We start from the raw sequence: 20017 nt of genomic DNA on the forward strand, positions 1-20017 counted from the left end.
AAAATTTAATAGCCACCGCGTTGCGTGTGTGTGTGTGTGTGTGTGTGTGTGTGTGTGTCTGTACGTACGCGCATGTGGAAATATTAATATAAGGATTCATATATTTAATCGCGCCGGACACACACACACACACACACACACACACATCCGGGAATATAATAAAAGAATGACTACATTTGGAATTACGAATATGATTATTGCTAATTACACAATACATTAATTTGTTCGCCAATTATACGAGGTAATAATCACAGTTTACAATTAATATTGTATTTGCTTAATATTTTACGCGAATGCGAAAGAACCGCTGCTCCTTTCGTACATTGACTTTTACGTCCACGTGTAGAAAAAAAAAAAAAAAAAAAAGAACAAAAGAAATTTTGGCTCGGAAATCGCGTCTTCACGTGCTAGACGCATTACGTCAGTTTACGCGTCTCTACCTTCGTCGATGAGTCGAGATACGCATTGATAGCGATGCCAAATGGCGCTTTCCTGCCGGGGCGAAGGGAACTGAGAGAGCGGAATGTCGAAACTCTCGGAAAGTTCGCTCGTAAAAGGGTCGAGTATACTCTTGGTTGAACCAAGTCGGGAGGACGAATGGGAGGATGGGGAGTCGCATAAGCACGAATCGAAGTTGGTAGCAACCGACAAATGGATGGAAGAGGAAGGACGAGAGCAAAGGGGAGACGAGCACGCGATTAGACGAGATTGAGAAAGTCTTTTGTCGTCGCGCGGGATAAAAAAATTTTTTTTGCCTTTGCCTCGCGCCCTTCTTTTTCATCTTCCGCTCGTCCGGCCTCGCTTCGCCGCCCCCCCCCCCCCACGTCCTCTTCCGCCGCCTCCTGTTGCGCCCTTTATCGTCCAATAGGATATCAGACGACCGTTCGTTACGTAAGGCAGAAAAAGACCAGGAACGAATCCGCCTCATTGGCTGGCACTCGATGCAGAAGAAGCAGGTCGAATTTCTTGCCGACTCCCACAACAGATCCTCTTTTGGGCTTTTCGAATACTGTCGGTATAATAGCTTCCGAATTGGGGAGCAATTCGGTATCGCTAGTCAACTTGGTAAACATTCAACTTAATAGTCATACACACACACATACACACACGAGCATTGTGTATTAGCTAAAATTTAAATAATTGCAAAATAATAATAGCTGTATTATAAATATAGAAAATTTAAATTATCGTTTAAACCACATTTACGGAGATCGAAATAATATTCAAAAAGATAATAATACATTAAGATGTATTCTTGTACAAAGCTTAACCGAATATATTGCGGTTAATATATATCTGCGCTTTTTCGCATCGCAATGTGTAACAAAATGGCGCAGCGGTCTTTTGTATCGCGACCTCCGAATCGCAACAGGCTTTTCAATTTTTAATATCTCCCGACAATCTTTCCAAATCCGTGACACACCTGCGAATCCACGGGCGTCGCTTCTCGCGCGCGTTCGCGCCAACGCCCGAGAGCGAACTTTCGCCGGCTTAAAAAAAAAAAAAAAAAAAATCCCATATCGCTCGCCGGTTAGGGTTAGTATGTATGGTGGTTTTCGTCCACCCCCGACAGTCGCGACGACGGTGTGTGAATCGTGCCTAATCGTGAGATCGGCTCAACCCTACGCCAGATGAAAACCCAGAAAATCGTGTGGACCATCTGCCCTGGATTATTCGCGTACGAGCGCATTATAAGCCTCGAGACAAGCCCCCACAGCCGCTTTAGATGTGTCCGACGACGAATACTCTCGGCATTCGACGACGCTTTTCTTAATCGATTTTATTGCGAGATAACGTAACAGATAAACGCAGAGAGATAAAATTCCATATTCGTAAGATACTAAGTAATGGCTAAGAACACTTTATTCTTTTTTTCCATGTTAAGGTAACGTCGTTTCAAAATTTACGACAAAAGATAACATTTTCGACGAACCGAATGTAAGAAGATCGTGTTACTTTTTTTTTTCGCATTCTCCGGGTAGGTTTTTTAAAAACACAAAGGCTTGAAACTGGTCAATGCGGTTCGAAACTAAATTACCGTAGAAAATCTTTTTTTAACACGTGTGTTAGTGATGCAGAAAAAATTCGGGACGAGAAATGCGACGTAATAAAATCCTTGTGCCTTTTTTTTTTTTACGAAAAATACGTTTCTTCGATTGTGGAAATATTTGGGAAACCCTTGTTAACACTTTCACTTTTTTATTTACCCACGTGAGAGACGTGGATAAATTCTCCCACCCTTTCGGGTTGCATCGCGACAACGACGTTTGAGAAAAAAAGAAAAGCGTCCTGAGCGTTGTGAACTGTAAATGTAAACCTCTATTTTTTATTTTTTTTCTTTGTTGCAGGGTGTTTGTTGGACAGTTCGGCACCGCGGGGACCGCCTGATGTGCCACCCCGTAATCCCGCAATGAGTCGACTAAACGGAAGACTGCCAGGAAGTCACGCAGCGAGCGATCACGAACGCGATCCCGATCTCGAGCCATCCTGTCTCGTACGCACCCCATCCGGTAACTTCTACAATATACCAAGTAAGTCCACGAACACGGCAATCGTTAAGACTGATTTAGTGGGGAGGAAATGCGCAGAGCGCGGAGCGCGCGAAATACGTGGGAAACGTGGTCTTTTCTCTCTGTTTCCTTGCGTCCTTGCGTCGATCCGAAGTCGAAACACATCGTCGTTGAAAACTTGAGAGATAACGAAAAGGATATATTTCACAATCTTCTTTCTATCTTGCAAAGCTTATACGCGTGCAAATGTTTAGCAATAACATTTAAATCTTATCTCTCAACATTCCTGTAAAGTTTACGAGTATTTTAATCATTTATCAATTGCACACTAAGTGTATCTTATCTGATTATTCGTTTTATCGAATTAAGTTAAAATAAATAGCGCATAGTTGGAGAGTTATCGAGGGTTGCCGTTATCTTTATGAGAAAAGAGCGTGTTATCAACTTTGGCGGGGGACGCGAAAGAATTCACATAGATAGTTTTTACACCACCTTGTATATTTCTCGTATCCGGCTTGCCATTACCTTAATTAAGGAATATTGACTCGTGAGATAACTATAACCCCGGGACTTTTTTCTTTTCTTATCTCGATCGAGTCACGAAATCAAAAGAGAGCTCGAAGATTTTTGTCGTCTCTCTTCGCGTACGAACGCGAAATTGAACGGAAACTTTCAATAATGTCACGCGACCGTCGGAGTATTGTCCAAACAATGTTATAGCGTAACGCGTTAATTCCACAAATATATCCGCCGATATTTATTTATCAATCGGGAAGAAAAACGCGAGCGATCTTAATGGATATTCCGAGCGAGAGGTGTTCGTCGATAATGTCGACGATGTGTTCCACCAGTCTTGTGGAAAGAAGACTTAGGGTCGACATCTTTTGACAAGGGTATATACGTCGTAATCAGTGATAACTCGCCGTGAGAGACGAGGAAGACGCGTTGGTCGAAGAAAGACGCAGGATGCGTCGATAATTTCCAGACTCTCTCGCGTATCTTATCGTCGTCCCCGGACTCTTCAAAGATCTCTCACAGAAGCTGCGCGGTACCTGAAACGTTTCTTCTTCTTCTTCTTCTTCTTTTTTTCTTCTTCTTTTTCTTCTTTTTGACGAACTTTCCCGAGCGCCTCTGTTTGCCGAAGGATTCCGAGTAACCTTTCGGCGCTTTATCTTGAGAAAGCAAGGCACGTGATAGCGCGCGCGTTCGACGATGCTCGCGTGTTTCGCGTGAGAAAACGCGACTTCTCATGGAATAAAAGTTCGAAATAAAAGTCCGGACTTGTTGTCGGTGGTTTGGAGAGGAGCCTCGAGACCCAACTTGACTCTAACAAGCCGAACGATTCTCAAAATTCAGTCGTTGCATCAGGATGAGAGGCAGAATCGCAACGGCCTCGCAGCAGCCTCGCTAACTTGGCCTTTCATGAGTTTCTCTCTCCCAACTTACACTCGCTCGCGCACACGCACAGGCGATTTAATTAGAAATTTAATTTAAAGTATCGTAAACAAAAAAAAAAAAAATAAAAATAAAAATAAAAAAACACCGCCGCGCCGCCGTTGATGCGGCGGAACTTTTCGATATATAAGGGTGAAATATATGTTAAACTCCGTCCGTTTCGTTCAAGAAGATAAATAAACCGGAAAACATGAATCACAAGCATTCATCCCGGTGATGTATTGCAAATTGTGAAATTGAATTATATTGCCGCAGTATTTTGCATTTTCAAGTCAAATGTGATTTCGACTTTGGTGAATCGAGTTTCCGGGGTTGGACTTCGGAAAGACTTTGATTTTGAAAAGTAGAGCAAAACTGCAGAACCAAATACAGAAACAAATAGGCGATTTGACGAATGGCTCGATTTCCATATTGAAGAATTGATGATTTGCGACCTTCTCGTAACCCACGCATTTACCCCGTGTGGCGATGAAGGACGTTCCTTCTGACGTTTTCGTTTGTTCTTCTTTCTCGCCGTATGCCGGGCTCGTTTCATACTCAAGGAAAAGAAAAGGACGTCTTGGGGTGACATTTTTCCTGGAGCTACTCGACCGGTGCGTGCTATCGACTATACATAGAGAAAACAACAGCGAAACCTAACCTTTTTTTCACTGTATAAAGAGCGTCCCTCGGATTTACTCTCTGGAAGTGTCCGGCACAAGCGGTGCTGACCGAGTGACAAACCTTCTTCTTGTTCGGTTCGTCGTAAAGATTTTTCAAATTCCACGGTCTCGGGCGCCGAGAATCTCTTTTTCCACCTTGCGCGTTTGTTATATCTTGCGTTTTTTTTTTTTTTTTTTTTCTGTGCAAACAGTAGAAACTTCGAAGACTCCCTTGAAAGCCGTGAGACAGCTGTGATCGGTGATTTACGACCCGACATCTTATTGGCTCCTCCGGTTATGACACCGTCCGACGCTTATGAGCGTTTGCATAATGCTTAAATCCCCGTCCGTACAATTCCAGGTCTTCGTTTCGAAGAATCAGCACGCTTACCTCATTCTTTTCTCACAATGTTTTGCTACTTTGTTCCCCATAATTGTGTTGTGAACCGAGAAGATCAATGTCTAAATTAAAAAAAAAAAGAAAAAAAAAAGTGAAAACGATCGTGTTATTCTAGTTACGTTAGTTCTATTTTCTTTCACATCAGATTAACGCGCATTAGGCTGCATATTAATGATTTTTTTCGAGTTTGCGTTATACACACGCGCGCGCGCGCGCGCACCGATCAGATTTCTTTAATTATATTTGCGAAGGATATGTTTTAGTTTACACAATTAATTGTACGGTTTCATTGTGATAAACGCGTGAAGAATGAAAATATATAATCGTATTTCATAAAATATATCGCTCGCGAATGCGAACACAAACCGGAAATCATTAATGCACTCTGAGTGTGTACTTGCACGAGAATTAATTTATATATTTTGAAATTGTATTAAATTTGCAATAATTCCCCGGTAGAGCAACGTAATAAATTAACAGTTGTTAGAATTATACGTATGTAATAGTAATATAACAAAAGTGCAGGGATAAAAAAAAAAATAAAAAAAAAACAACATCATTTGCCGCTTAGCATTTTGTATAATTTTTTACACGTTTGCTTTTTGTAGAAATATGTGACAAAAAAAGGATATGTTTTAATGTTTATATTATGAAACATATATTTTATCTATGCGTGTAAAATTTTGCGTTTTATAAAACATTTTGTAAAAATCCTGTTTTTTTTTTTTGTTTTTTTTTTTTATGTACATCAAAATGCTACGTGTACACGTTTTATTTCGCGGTTTTTTTTTAGAATAGAACGTTCCGCCGAAATTCTACTCGTCGGAGAGTGATTAACGTGCTCGAAAGCCGCATTCAACCCTTTGCCGAAGCTATTCTTCGCGTGAGGACGCCTCTTCTCTCTCTCTCTCTCTCTTTTTCTCGTGAGCGCATCCATGACGGTAAATCACCTGGCAGGTCGCCAATTAGAATGAATTCTCGCCGGCGAACCGCCGATTAGCAGATATTCCCCTTTAATTTGATTCCGGGCGACAGGGGTCGTCGTCTCTCGTGTACTCTAAGCATCCCGAACGAAGGAAAAAAATAAAAGTGAAAGACACCCCCCTTCCCCCTGAAGTAAGAGAGATGGAGAAGGTTGAGAGTATCCCTTCCGAAATCACCGTAATCACGTATATCTGGCTAAATGGCATAATCACCGGATTTCGGTGGGCCGGAGAGCCAACACCTGCAATTAGCGCCGGTGGAGTCAGCAGCTTCGGCCGGGCCCCTCTTCGTCTTCCCACGCCCGTGTTTTATCGCTCTCTCGCCGCGTACATATAATATGTATATATATATATATACATAGATATGTACGTATGTAGAGGTGCAGAACGGTCTCGAGTTCCCCGTAAGAAGACAAAGGCCGCTGAAGTAACGAGCACTCTCTGGTCTCCTTATCCCTCGCGCCCCCTCCGCCCCTATGTATCGAGCGTCCCGAAAAAGGGTTTCGTGAAGCGCGCGCGAGCTCCGCGAATGGGGCTAAGTGTCAAGAACAACAAAGCTCGAATGCCGCTCTCGCGCGCGTAAACGTGTAAAGTGGCTCATTAATATTCAAAACGGTGAAGCGTTGCGTTTTAAATGCGCGTCGTGCCACCGCCGCCGCGCGGCACAACACGCGCGGATGTAGTCGCACAGCCCGAACTTCTGAAATTAATTCGAGACTTGTTTCAAATGTAAATATGAACATTTTGAGGACGCGCTTCTTTCTTTGCTTTAACGTATGTTCGTAGTGTGTATGTACATTTGAAATTGAATATTTGATTTTATGATGACTTTTTTTCCCCCACCCTCGGTGTTTTCCGCTGATCACAAATGGCGATCGCACGTTTGACCGATTTTTTTTTTTTTTTTTATTACAGCCGGATAAATAAAATTTGTTAAACGCGCACTTCACGCGACGCGCGGCGCTTATATTTTCAATTCGCGGCTAAAACGGCACTACGGCCACCGCTATTTCGGCGCGATATCGCACGCCGAAGAGAGATGTAATAGAATTCGTGCGCGCGATAGAATCCCGCCGTACCACGTCCGAAACTTGTACTTGCGGTTCCCCCTCAGTTGAGGATTAACGCATTAATGCCACTCGTGCATATTGTTGGAAAAGCGATCCCTTAAACCACCATCATCCGCCGTTAATCATCACGGCGCGGCACAACTACCATCGGTGAGCGTTCGAATATGCGCGAAGTGAACGGGTGGCCCAGCGCTTGCTTGGAGAAGATATTTCGCCTAAACTAAAACAGCAAAACATACACGACTCTCTCGGGAAAAAAATAAAAAAATTATAATATAAAAATAAACTATAATATTAAAGGAAAACAATTTTCTCAAATGCATTTGTAAGTACTATTAAATTCTTATTTAAAAAAAAAAAAATAAACGAAGACTTCTTCCTTCTACGTGTTCTCTCACGTCTCCTCCGTGCCTGTGAAATCCTCTCTCGCCGTTCGATGACTTTCCAGAACCTACCGAAGAACGCACGCAAGTCCTCCCCTTTTCACGCGAGAGATTCGTGGCCCGGTTGCTTGAAATTCAAGCCCGAACCACGATGAATCATATACTTATCGATTCAACAGGAGCCCCCGACCCGGAGTCCGCGCCTTCGTCTCTCCTCCGTTTCGTCTTCGTCTTCCTTCTGCTTTTACACACGCATATGCGGCGACGTCGCATACAAGTCGCACGAATGGAAAAAGGAGACGGCGCTTCGCGTCTGGCATCACAAAGACCTGCGGTCTGTCTGGTCTGGTCGTTCGCCAGGGAAAAGCGTGCTCTTCGCGCGCTAAGAAAAATGAAGTATCGACAATCGTCGTAATTTATTTAACAGCCGACCGCGCGCGCGCGCACGCACCGGACCTTCGCGCGCTCGTAATAATTACACGTTATCTATCTAATTCAAATCGGAAATGCTGCGTGAGGATAAATGCAAGAAGAAGGTGTGTCATTATCCCGTTGCAACGCGACGTGTATATATATGTATTCTTAACTCCGTCAAAACTGATAGAGAGATCGTCTATCGGAACGGCGCGTGTCTATTAGCAGCTCTAACAATATCATTTACCTCGGTAAATCAGTTAGCTTTCCGATAAACCGTCTAATCTTTACGGCGGTACAATCTCAAAAATAGACGAGCGTAAACGGTCGAGAAAAGGACGAGAAGGAGAAGAAGAAGAAGAAGAAGAAGAAGAAGAGAAGAAAAAGATCTTCTTCTCTTTCTCGTTCGCGCGCGCTCGCCCGACAAAGCTATTTTACTCTACCAGTTTCCGTACATTACAACTTTACCCCACGGTAACAATGCGATTTCGTATGCATTACGCAGTATGTAAACTACACCGGCGTTGAATTGCGTTTATAGTTTGCCGGCGGAGAAAACCTTGAGAGGGGGGGGGTAAAAGAGCGAAACGACGTCCAGCCGTTTCCCACGAGAAATTTCGCCGATCTGTCAGACGCGAGGATATAACAAACTGTCTTCATATCGCTCCGCTTTTCTTTCTTGCAGAGATACCGAAGAATGAATACAACAACAAGAATCAGTCCACAGGGAACAGTCCAATAAAGGTGGAACTGCAGAACAACATGGACAGGTAAGAACCGCGTGCCCGCACACGCCACACGTTTACCGTGCCACCCAATATTTCTTCGTCCACGACGTGGTGTCGGTCACGTGAATAAACGAACGAATTGAGAAAACTCGTGTTTCGGAAACCGAACGCACATGATCGAGAGAGCGTACGTACAAGAAAAAGAGGCCCCCGGTGAACGACTTTCTGCTCTCTTTTTTTTTCTCTCCCTCTCTCTCTCTATATATATATATATATATATATGTTCGTTTCTTGCCTTTTCTCCTACCGCCGCGACAGGAGCACACTCAAGAGAGGGCCTCATGAATCATCCATTCAGTCGGACTCGTACAATGAGTCAATGTTTGAGCGTGGATTGTCATTCTCGAAGAAAGGCCGTTCTCCTTCGCCTGCGCGCGACACTCGCCGTGGAAAATCGCCGTTCCTCTTACAAGGGGTCCTTACGGGAAGGGCGGTCACATTCGCCACAGACTCTCGAATCGAAAACGCGCGCGCGGCTCTCTTCTAGCGGAGCCAGAAACGCGCGTACGACGTGCGAAGACGGAACGTATTTACGAAATCGGTAAAATACGAACTTTCTTTCGGAGCGCAACGCGCATTTGATAACACGCCGCTCTTGAGAGTGGCGAACGTACGAAAATTCGCGAGTTTACCTTCGGAAACTCTTACGCCGTACACACACGAGAAATTTTCCTGAATTACATTAGCGCGAGACTTTTCGAACGAGTTTTATTTCGAGAAAACGATATATTGTATGAAGTGAAACGCCGAAAAATTCGACAATGACTTGCGCCAAGTGAGTCGTCAATATTCGAGAAACGCTTGTTCGTTCTTTTTTTGTTGCAAATTTTATGGTGGTCTGGAGGACAAGTACCTCGTGACAACACGACGTGAAATGTAAGAAGACAAACAGCGTGACCGGGTAGTTTTTTTTTTTTTTTTTTTAAATTCGTGCAAAATTGTATGTAATGTGTGTTTCACTTATCTTTGTTGAAAATTAAAACAACGAGAAGAGAGTGCGGTGAAAATGTAATAAAAATCAAAACCGACCGCCTTCCGAAAACGCACGATATTTCAATATTGAAACTTTGTAACGAATAAGTCAAACATTCGGTTAAACATTTCGACATCCAGTCGTAAAACAGAGAATTCAGAGAGACTGGAAATTTCAGATCGTAGAAACTCAAAATTGTCTGGTTTTATTTGCGCAATAGAAAAAAAAAATGTGCGTCCAATCCGCGCAGAATCAACAGCGGAGAGAGAAAGAGAGAGAGAGAACGCCGATGAAGGACGTTCTCTGATAGACGCCGCCGCCGCCTGGTTCTCGTTTTTTTTCATTATCACGCGGGTGCAACAAAAGCAAACGCGCTTATCCGGCCGCGTTTCAGAATCCGACGGTTGCGTTTAAATATTTTGGTTAGACATTTGTGAGTTACTTGGAGGCGGCGGCGGCGGCGGCGGCGGCAACGGCAACGTTCAGTACAAACACACTCGAGGGCTGCTGCTTTTCCACGGGGGGTATGTAACGAGCGAGAATACATTACGAGTTTCTCGAACGTTACGAAGGGAGAGAGAGAGAGAGAGAGAGAGAGAGCTGAAACTCTATGCTATACCGAAACTTCGTGAGTTCGACCGAACGTGCTTGAAAATTGTACCGAGGTGCCGAATTCCTCGACGGTGTTTCTCTAATTACAACGGCGGCGGGCGCATCGAGAAATTATGTAACACGCTGTGTAACGTGGAATTCGGGACGGGAGAGATGTTCGCGTGTGTACGGTGACCTATAACTAACTTTCCTTAACTTCTTGCGCGGCGCGACCCGTGTGATAAGGATTAATCTCTGACCGCTAAAGAGCGGAATGATCATTAGAGATGCGCGTGTCGGACAAATCTCTTCTTGGTCGCTCGGGAAGAAGTGTGTGTGTGTGTGTGTATGAATTTAAATGCGGCCTGTGCCATACAAATCGACCATTATCGATTTTCAGAGTACCTTTACCTTACGGGCACGCCCCGTCGATGATCCCGATGAGGAGACAAAGCATCCGCTGTCATTTCCGCAAGGGAATCGATTGGTGCAGCTGGAAACTAATTGCCATAGTAGTAATTATGCTCGCGCTCTGCTTGACCGCGGCATTAACCTACGTCGCAGGTAATTATTCGCATATTGCATTCCTCTAGCGCGACAGTAGCATTTTCTTCTCTCAGCAAAAAAATCTCTACTCCTCGGCTCCGCGCATCGAACAATTTTTAAATTCAAAGAAAATTCAAGAGATGAGAGAAAAAATTTACTGCAATTAAATCAGACGTGAAATAAATTAAAAAATTCTTTACAAAGAAATTAAAGAGAGAAAACCTTTTTTTTTTCTTTTTTTTTCACAACACTTCTTATTTTTCAAACTTTTTTTTCTGAAATAATTTTTAAACGCCTCTGTGTGTATCATCTCTGCTGTGAATAAAACAAATCACGAACTAACCTATAGAAAAATAACGTAACGTTTTCGTGGAACTAACGTCACATCCAGACCTAATTGATTCCTTATTAAGCTTCCTATTTAGTGAACTGGTCGTATCAAGGCACAAAGGCGTGCACGGTGCTGGTGGGCGAGAACAGCGATGCCAAGCTGTCATCGACCGAGGCGAACAAGACCGTGGTTCAGGTGACGTCGTCGCAGTCGAACAGCAGAACGCGGCAGCAATCATCGTCAGGAGGTAGTATTAGCACGTCGGATAGCATGTTGCTAGATGGTGTCGTGTACAGCCGCAAGCGTAGAGATACGTTTAACGAGCATGCGTTGCACCAAACTGTCTCATCATCACCATCACCATCATCCCTTCATGACCCCGAAGAGCTGCCCTTGACCCCGCTCGCTGAGACCGAGACCTCAGAGTCCGGGTCAATCCCGTTGCATGAGGAATATTCCGGTAAGATTGTGCATGATCCTCTTGCGGAGCATGCGGACAGCCAAGGTCCGGTGAAAGGAGATGTCGAACAATCGATCGAAGTTGCTGCCACCGAAGTTGCTGTCGAAGACGTGTCGCCGGAATCGATGACTCCCTCGGGCCCAGTGTCGCTTGTTGTGAATGTCTCTTCTATCACTACCACTATTACTAACTATTCGCACGATAGTTCGTCTCATACCACTGTCGCTGTTGATCACTTCGCCTCTTCGTCCTCTGTTTCTATCAACTCTGATCGCTCTTCCTCGTCAACTTTCGCTCGCGAATCGTTTCGTAACGAGCAATCCGGCGCGACCTCGCCCCGAATTCCCAACGAATCCGAGAACACTTCCGCGAAGTTCACGACGACGTTCGACGACGACGACGACGACGACGACGACGACGACGTCGGCGGCAGCGTCGGGACAGGACAGGAGAACGTTCGTGTCCCGAAACACGATGACTCCGCGGATTTCGATCCCGATAACGCGCGCACGTCGTCCGAAAGTTCGGACATTGCCGAAAGCGGTTGTTGTCCCGAAGCCGCGACTTCTGCATCCGGCGTGGAGAAACTTGGCGCAGATAGCACCGACGACGACGAGGTGGGGGGCGGAATCACGGAAAATGACAGTAACGTTCTCGCCGCCAATTACAGCGGTAATGTAGATGCCACTGATAGCACCGTTGTAACAACAACTACAACATCTTCGGAGGTGCGCTCGAATGCGCCAACCGAGAATCGACACGTAAGTAGTTCCGACGAAGTAGTTCCCGTAGAATTAGACGCTAAAGTTTCGCCCGGTGCTAACGCAGATAAGAAAGCGAGTCTGTTATCGAGTAAGAACGAGAAGAACGTCCGGAAATCCGAGGAAGATGCGCTCCGAGGAGTCGCTAAAAATCACGCGTTTGAAAAGAAAATTGTTAATTCGACGGAGACCGAGTCGGTCACTTCGGCGGAAAGTCGCGACGACGACACCTCGAGGACGGTGAACGCGACCGCGAAAAAATCGGCCAAGTCCCAGATGTCGGACATCGTGAAAGAAACGCGGGAACTCTCGCGGGAACATACGTCGTCCGAGACCGAAGCCTCGCCTAACATCGTTAACGTTCCCGAGGAACAATCCGAAGAGCTTCAACGAGATTATCCCGTGCCGATTTACAATTACGAACAAGACGAGGTGGAGATCGTCGATCTCCATCGCAAGAAACAGCTAACTGTAAAAACCGAACGAGCTAATTCACCCGACGAAAAAATCTCCGACAACAACGTGGACGCCAACGTTTTTCGAGAACGAGAACGGAACAAGGACGATATACGCGTTATCACGAGAGAAGGAGACGACGAGGAATTCGTTCGCAAGTTCGAGGAGAAGTTTCACAAATCGGCCGCCAAGGTCGATGACGAATCGAAAAGTTTCCCGTCAATTATTAAAACCGATCATAACTCATCCCCAACGAACGCACCGCATGAAAAAACGATGCATGATTCCTCGGGCAATGCCAGGTTTCCATCTAACGCAGATCATCTGTCTAACTCGCCGATGACCCAACGGGTGCAGATTGTGGAGGTGCCTGTGTATCGCGATCATTCGGACTCGTCATCCTCATCGTCTTCTTCATTATCGCAACATCGGGTGCTTATAAACGTGACAATCGCCACCGAAGATCGATCAACCGCTTCCTCAAGGCCGCTCTATGTCGTGTCGGTATCCGTGCCGACGCAGGGTGACGCAAACGATCGTTCGTCCGGCATTAACATTAATCAGACGCAGGTGCACGAACGGCTTGCGGAGCCCGCAGCTAGCACGAAAAAAATCCCTGCTAACAACAACGCGGACCCGATAGATGCGGTTGATACGCGATTACCGCCGCCGCCTCAGCCACCTGCCTCGCCACCAGCTCCACCGATCTGGGCCGGCGGCGAGTGCGAATGCTTCTGCCCGTGCATGGGCATGGAGGACTCGTCCTCGGACGAGTGGGACTTTCCGGTGATCGACGACGACAACTTCGACGACGAGGAGCACGAGTTCGAAAACGTTAGCTCGTTGTTAGCGAAGACGTTGTTAGCAGAGAAATCCCCAGAGTTGGGGGAAAGATCAATAGATAAGGAGGGGAAGCGGGATGAGAAATCCGAAAAAGATTCGGTAAGGACCGAAGCGACCGCGACCTCGACCAAAGACTATTATCCTTCGTCCACAGATGACACCGTGGAGAATAGCGAGTCAACCTCCGCGTCGTCGACTTACGAATCGGAAGTAAGCACAACTATTACGGGGGCTTGCTCGGGAACCACTCCGCTGCCCCCAGAGCCCACTATACTGATTCTGGAAGGTGAGGCCTTGTTTACGATTGTCTTTTTCTCTCTCTCTCTTTCTCTTTCTCTGTGTCTGTTCTTTTTTCAGAATTATACTTCCTTTCTATTTGAACAGACGCGTACTTTTTCTCTTCGCTGTCTGTCGCTAATGTCTACTTCTTCGCTTTGTTATTTACTCGTAGATTCGCGTAAAGCACGAATTGTCTGTATTGTTACAATGGGTTTTAGTAGTCGTAGTTGTTACGCTTTTTGTGGTAGCGGGTATATAATACAATTTTTTGTGTAGATTTCAACGTGTATGTGTGCGTAAATGTGATATAGTAATTATAACGTATGTAATTTTTTAATCAGTTTTTTACACGAGATGTTGCTCATATTGTTAATGATTGTGTAACTATTGACTGTTGCTGAAAAAGTAATTTGTTTTTCAATTTTAACAGAAAAATTAATAATTATATCGAGTGAAACAAATCGAGATGAAAAGTGTACATAACATGTACTCGTGCTTAAACTTGAGATATTTAACTCTTCGGAATGAACGTTTTTTTTTTTTTATTCATATGTCGGGTAATGTAACTTGTATCTCTCGTTAATCTAATCTATATTTTAAACGCGATCGATTTTCTCAGACAATGAGTCAGAGTTGAGTGGCGGTCGACAATGGTATTTAATTTTTACCTCTCGTAGACAGAGACAATTTAATTAACTGTACACACTACTACACACTAATGAAAATCCGGGCTTACATTACCTGGCAGAAAAAACCGCCGCTAATTTGCGTATCCACTTCTTTAATTACCGTACATGTACACCTGCAGGCGCGCGAACCTTTCCGGCGAGGTCTTTCCCCCCTGACGGAACGACCTTCGCTCAGGTCGGTTTGGGACAGAAGCTGAGCAAGGAGATACCGCCGTACGGCTACTGGAATATGCAGTTCTACCAATCGGAGGCCGCCTACGTGCGGTTTGATTACAGCATCCCGCGCGGCGCCAGTATCGGCGTGTACGGAAGAAGGAACGCGCTGCCCACGCACACGCAATACGATCTCCTGGAGGTTCTAAGCGGCTTCAAGGCACGGACCACCAGGGCGTCCCATGTTAGTGTCATTGTATGTGCCACCACCCCATTTTTATTTCTTACGTAACACACAAAAATAATATAGTCTCGGGTAGACTATTTTTTTTTTTTTTTTAATTTTTTTATTTACCCCCTGCCGTACGCACGTGGCAACACGCGCGTAAAAAAAAAAGAGATCGCGGGAAATATGAATTGCGAAGATTCTGGTGAGGTTTATAAAAATGAACTTTTTTCACACAGCCTTCGATTAAAAAGGAGGTGACGCAATACATGGAACCGGGACACTGGTTTCTGTCGCTCTACAACGACGACGGCGATCCCCACGAAGTCTCGTTTATCGCTGTGATCGCCGAGGATATGACGCACAATTGTCCGAACGGTTGCAGCGGCAAAGGCGAATGTCTCTTGGGACATTGTCAGTGCAATCCCGGTTTCGGTGGCGAAGACTGCAGCGAGAGCGTCTGTCCCGTTCTCTGCAGCCAAAAGGGTGAGGTTTTTATTTTTACATTATCGGAAAATAGCTCGATCGCCGAAATTAATTGGTAACCGATTTGTAAAAAAAAAAAAAAAAAAAAAAAAAACAGCACGTGTTTAAACATTCAGTTTTAAAATAATCCGTATATTTGTTCTCTTATGTAATACGTGTAACACTATTGTTGTGCCGCAGTAATGTTGAGAAGTGTGCGATAAAACAGAATTTCACAGCCGCGCGTTTCGGTTAAAATAATATTAAATTAAAATCCGTATCGGAATTTTAATGAACTTCAAAAAATCGGTTATTGGTTACGGGTTTGATTAAAATCCCATTGAAACAGAAAGAAACACAACGATCGGGAGGTTTTTTAACCGATTAAAAAAAAAAAAAAAAAAAAAAAAAAAAAAAAAAAAAAAAAGAAAAAAAAATCAAGCCTGGTTACAGATTCGTTTATCGATTTCTTTTAAATAGAAATCAAAGCCGATTACGTTTCACTCGCTTCAGTATTGCACTTTTGCAAACACTCGCGATACATATTAAATTCCTGGTGCTTGATGTTATCGATTTCTCTCTTTTTCTCTTTCTCTCTCTTTTTCTCTCTCTCTCTCTCTCTCTCTTTACCGGCAAAGCGATATGTGTGTCTGTATTTATTTACTAAATGTAAAATAAAACGTTTCAAGAGTGATCGCATTTAACAGAGATCCAACAGTAACTCAATTTATTTTTGTAACTTTGAGATCTAAATTGAAACGCTAGTATTATCGATTGAGTTTCAGTTGAGTAAAAGTTTGTATTTTTCGGAAAAGCGACTTTTCCGAATTGTATACCTCGTATGTGTGTGTGTGTGTGTGTGTGTGTGTGTGCGCGCGCGTATGCAAATACATCTCTCTCGTTCGTATCGTCGAGTGATTTCGTCGTTTCGATTTAGGCGAGTACATAAACGGCGAGTGCCAATGTAATCCCGGCTGGAAGGGCAAGGAGTGTTCCCTGCGACACGACGAGTGCGAAGTGCCCGATTGCAACGGGCACGGACACTGCACAAACGGCAAGTGCAACTGTGTGCGCGGTTACAAGGGCAAGTACTGCGAGGAAGTCGACTGTCCGCATCCAACTTGTTCGGGCCACGGTTTCTGCGCCGAGGGCACGTGCATCTGCAAAAAAGGTTGGAAAGGAGCCGACTGCAGTCAAATGGACAAGGAAGCGCTGCAGTGCCTGCCGGACTGCAGCGGTCACGGAACCTTCGATCTCGAGACCCAGACCTGCCTCTGCGAGCCCATGTGGTCCGGCGACGATTGCTCGAAAGGTAGGAAATAAATTGCGTAAACATTATTCAATACACTTTACGGATTTTTTTTTATGACGACTCCACATCGCGAACACAACACAGTCTCAAGTCGCTCGTATATCCAAATAAATAGAGTCGTAAAATATTCGTTTTAAAAAGAGATCTGACTGTGATCAGAATATTTAAAAGTTGAGTTAAAACTCGCGATCTATAATCGCGCGTTCGCACACTCGGCGAACTGATATGACTCCTGTGTTTCCAGGTTTAACGGACGGTGGCAGGATTTGAAAAAAAAAAAAAAAAAAAAAAGTAACGTTTTAACGAGTCTTTCGATTAACTACTTTTTTCTTTAGATTCCCCTCTTTTCACACAGCTTCCATCCCCATCCGTCGCAGAAAATCGTCGCTTTGCTCTCCGGCTTCTGAGTGTGTCGCTTCGAAGACTAACACATTTCCGTTTTCTACTTCCGACCGTTACTTCAAGCATTCCGTTCTCCGCTGTGCTTTCAGAACTGTGCGATCTTGATTGCGGTCCACACGGACACTGCGTGGACAACGCCTGCGACTGCGTGCCTGGCTGGTCCGGCGAGTTGTGCAATCTGAAGCAATGCGATCCCCGCTGCAACGAGCACGGACAATGCAAGAATGGCACGTGTCTATGCGTCACAGGATGGAACGGAAAACACTGCACGATGGAGGGATGTCCGAATTCCTGTTCCGGTCATGGACAGTGCAGGGTGTCGAACGACGCGCAGTGGGAGTGTCAATGTTACGACGGCTGGGACGGCAAGGACTGCAGCGTGCTTCTGGAACAGAATTGCAATGACGCACGGGACAACGATAAGGGTACATTGTTCGCGTGAATTTAATTTTTTTGTTTTGACATTAAAATTTCAAATACAGAGATCGATTTATCCATTTGTAATAAAAAAGAACGAGCGCACGGGAAAAAAAAAACATGGAGTTGCTTCAATTAAAGTCGACGTCACGGACTGTCACAAAAAAATAAACAAATAGTTCGTCCAATTGCATATGCGATCAACTTGATATATCTAGAACTTCTTAAACCAATTATCTGCTATGTTCAGAAATATTGATGTTGCGTCAACAGAATATATTTTCGATCAAACCGAAATGCTGTTGACTCAACATCATTTTTTTCCCGTGTATATTATAAAAAAAATGTAAACACAGTCGCATTGTTTTCCTTGATTCGTTTAAACATTTAATAATTATTCAAAAACTTATCCCCAATTAAGTACTTTTTTGTGTTCGAACGGGAAATAATGTACTTTTTTAGATGGTCTCATTGATTGCGCGGATCCGGAATGTTGCTCCAATCACGTATGCCGCACCAGTCAGTTGTGCGTCTCGGCGCCTAAACCAATCGATATATTGTTGCGGAAACAACCGCCGGCCATCACCGCTTCCTTCTTCGAGAGAATGAAATTCTTGATTGACGAGGGCAGTTTGCAGAACTACGCTCGTCAGGAGACTTTCAACGAGAGGTAAGTTTGTCGATTGTCGTGAAAAACTATTTTTTTACCCCTTTCGTCCTTTGCGAAACCACTGTCATCGTCATAGTCCTCGTCGTCTGCGCGTTGAAATCGTTAGCGAAAAATTGTCCGTCCCGATGTCGATGTTTACGTTTACACTTATCTTTCTGCGTGTCTCTGACTAAAGTGATAAAATACGAAATTCAAAAAAAAAAAAAATAAAAAAATAAAAACATGCAATTGTCCGTATTGACTCTATACAGGTTGTTCACGTTTGCCACACTTCCTTTTACATGTGGATTCCTTAAGCAATATAGAATATACTTATATACAATATATGAAATATATTTTTTATTGACATTTTTTTAAATATAGCTTTGTTTTTTTTTTTTTTTATAAAATAAATGATAATGTAAAACTCGTTTGATTTTATAGCAGTTTGTGAAGAAGCTTCTAAAGTTTAGCAAGATATTTCCAATAGCTTTATATAACGTAGAAAGTATTGACGCGTTGATACTGTCTTATTAAGGCCGCGCGTTATATTCCAAATTAGGCAAAGGGATCCGTCATGACAAAGGAGGTGCATGGGGAATCTGCAAAAGCCTGTGTGGAGCGTAAATCGCGAAGGTCGAGAAAGTTGCATGCTCGACGGGACGACTAAAGGTTATTAATAATACGAATACGGTCCCTTTGACTCGAGCCAGGAACCGAATCGGTTGAAAGATTAGTCGGGTTAAAGCCGATCGATCTCTATTTTTAACTAAACGGGAAAAGAAACGGTGTGTGCACAGAGAGGAGGGTTCCACAGGCTAACTCTTCCTCTCTCTCTTTTTCTATCTGACAGGGACCCGGTAATCTTTAGCTGTGCCTCTGCGCGCATATTACAAGATACACGCATTATATATATATACCCCTTGTACATCTCTCTATCAGTACACGTGTATTTTATACCGACAGTACAGACACGAGGATGCATACATAGATTTCAATATATTATATCTGCGTTGTTGTGACCCGTGTGAAATCACATCCCAAACAGTTTTCTACATATGTTTTGTACGTACGTGTGCGCGAGCGTGTGCCCTGCACTAAAAAAAAACCCGCCTCTGTCCCCTCTCTTTTTCTCTCTCTCTCTCTCTCTCTCTCTCTTTATATATTTCTCTCTTTCTCTTTCATTCTTTTTCCGCCCCCTCTATATCTTCATCGCAGACCCTTACGATCTATCTATCGGTATATCAATCCAACACCCTCTCTCACCCATCCACCAACCCACCCCCCCCCCCACCCTCTCACTCACCCCCTCGTTCTTTTGATCCTCTTTTTCTCTCTTTCTCTCTTTTCATCTCATGTCCGTCCGAGTGGAGCTTGCGTGAATGTGTGAGTCCATGTTTAAGCCTCGAGCTTTTCGCTCATCATGCCGGCTAAGGGAGTATGGGAAGGGGATACAATAACCGGACAGTTTTTTCTCCCCGACGCGTCAGACGGGTCCATCGGAAGGGACCAACAAATTCTGGTAATAATCCCGAGACGCGACGTATCGAAATTCTTCATAAAAGCGGAAAGTTTTCCTCAGACTCTTCTATATTTTCATATCCCGCCTCTGAGAATCCTTCTACTTTTTTTTTTCTCTCTCTCTCTCTCTCTCTCTTCTCCCTTTTGTCTTTGATTCTTTGTCCTTGGTTTCCTCTCTTTCACCTTCCTTCTATTTTTCGCCTTTTTAATCGCATCATTTTAACTCGGCTCTGTTTTATCCGTGCTGCCCGGTCAGTATGTTCTGGAATCACTTCAACACAAGGTAAGAAAAACCAGAC

The 20017-nt window shown here is 44.2% G+C and overlaps 1 protein-coding gene across 6 annotated transcripts in view; it reads left to right on the forward strand.

Annotated features, from left to right (window-relative positions):
• LOC109853826 (teneurin-m) overlaps positions 1–20017 on the forward strand; it is a 535016-nt gene that overhangs the window by 501482 nt on the left and 13517 nt on the right. For 5 of the 6 annotated variants that reach the window (XM_020426316.1, XM_020426317.1, XM_020426318.1 and 2 more), the window contains 9 exons: positions 2349–2531; positions 8542–8626; positions 10609–10772; positions 11180–13891; positions 14693–14982; positions 15192–15438; positions 16355–16729; positions 17221–17556; positions 18011–18218. In XM_020426316.1, coding sequence (XP_020281905.1) covers positions 2349–2531; positions 8542–8626; positions 10609–10772; positions 11180–13891; positions 14693–14982; positions 15192–15438; positions 16355–16729; positions 17221–17556; positions 18011–18218 — 4600 coding nt within the window. The remainder of the gene's footprint in view (positions 1–2348; positions 2532–8541; positions 8627–10608; positions 10773–11179; positions 13892–14692; positions 14983–15191; positions 15439–16354; positions 16730–17220; positions 17557–18010; positions 18219–20017) is intronic. The other variant, XM_020426321.1, reaches the window with a different exon arrangement.

This window comes from Pseudomyrmex gracilis, unplaced genomic scaffold (genome assembly GCF_002006095.1).
Source record: "Pseudomyrmex gracilis isolate BER0280 unplaced genomic scaffold, ASM200609v1 scaffold_55, whole genome shotgun sequence".
In the NCBI taxonomy this organism is placed as follows: Eukaryota; Metazoa; Arthropoda; class Insecta; order Hymenoptera; family Formicidae; genus Pseudomyrmex; species Pseudomyrmex gracilis.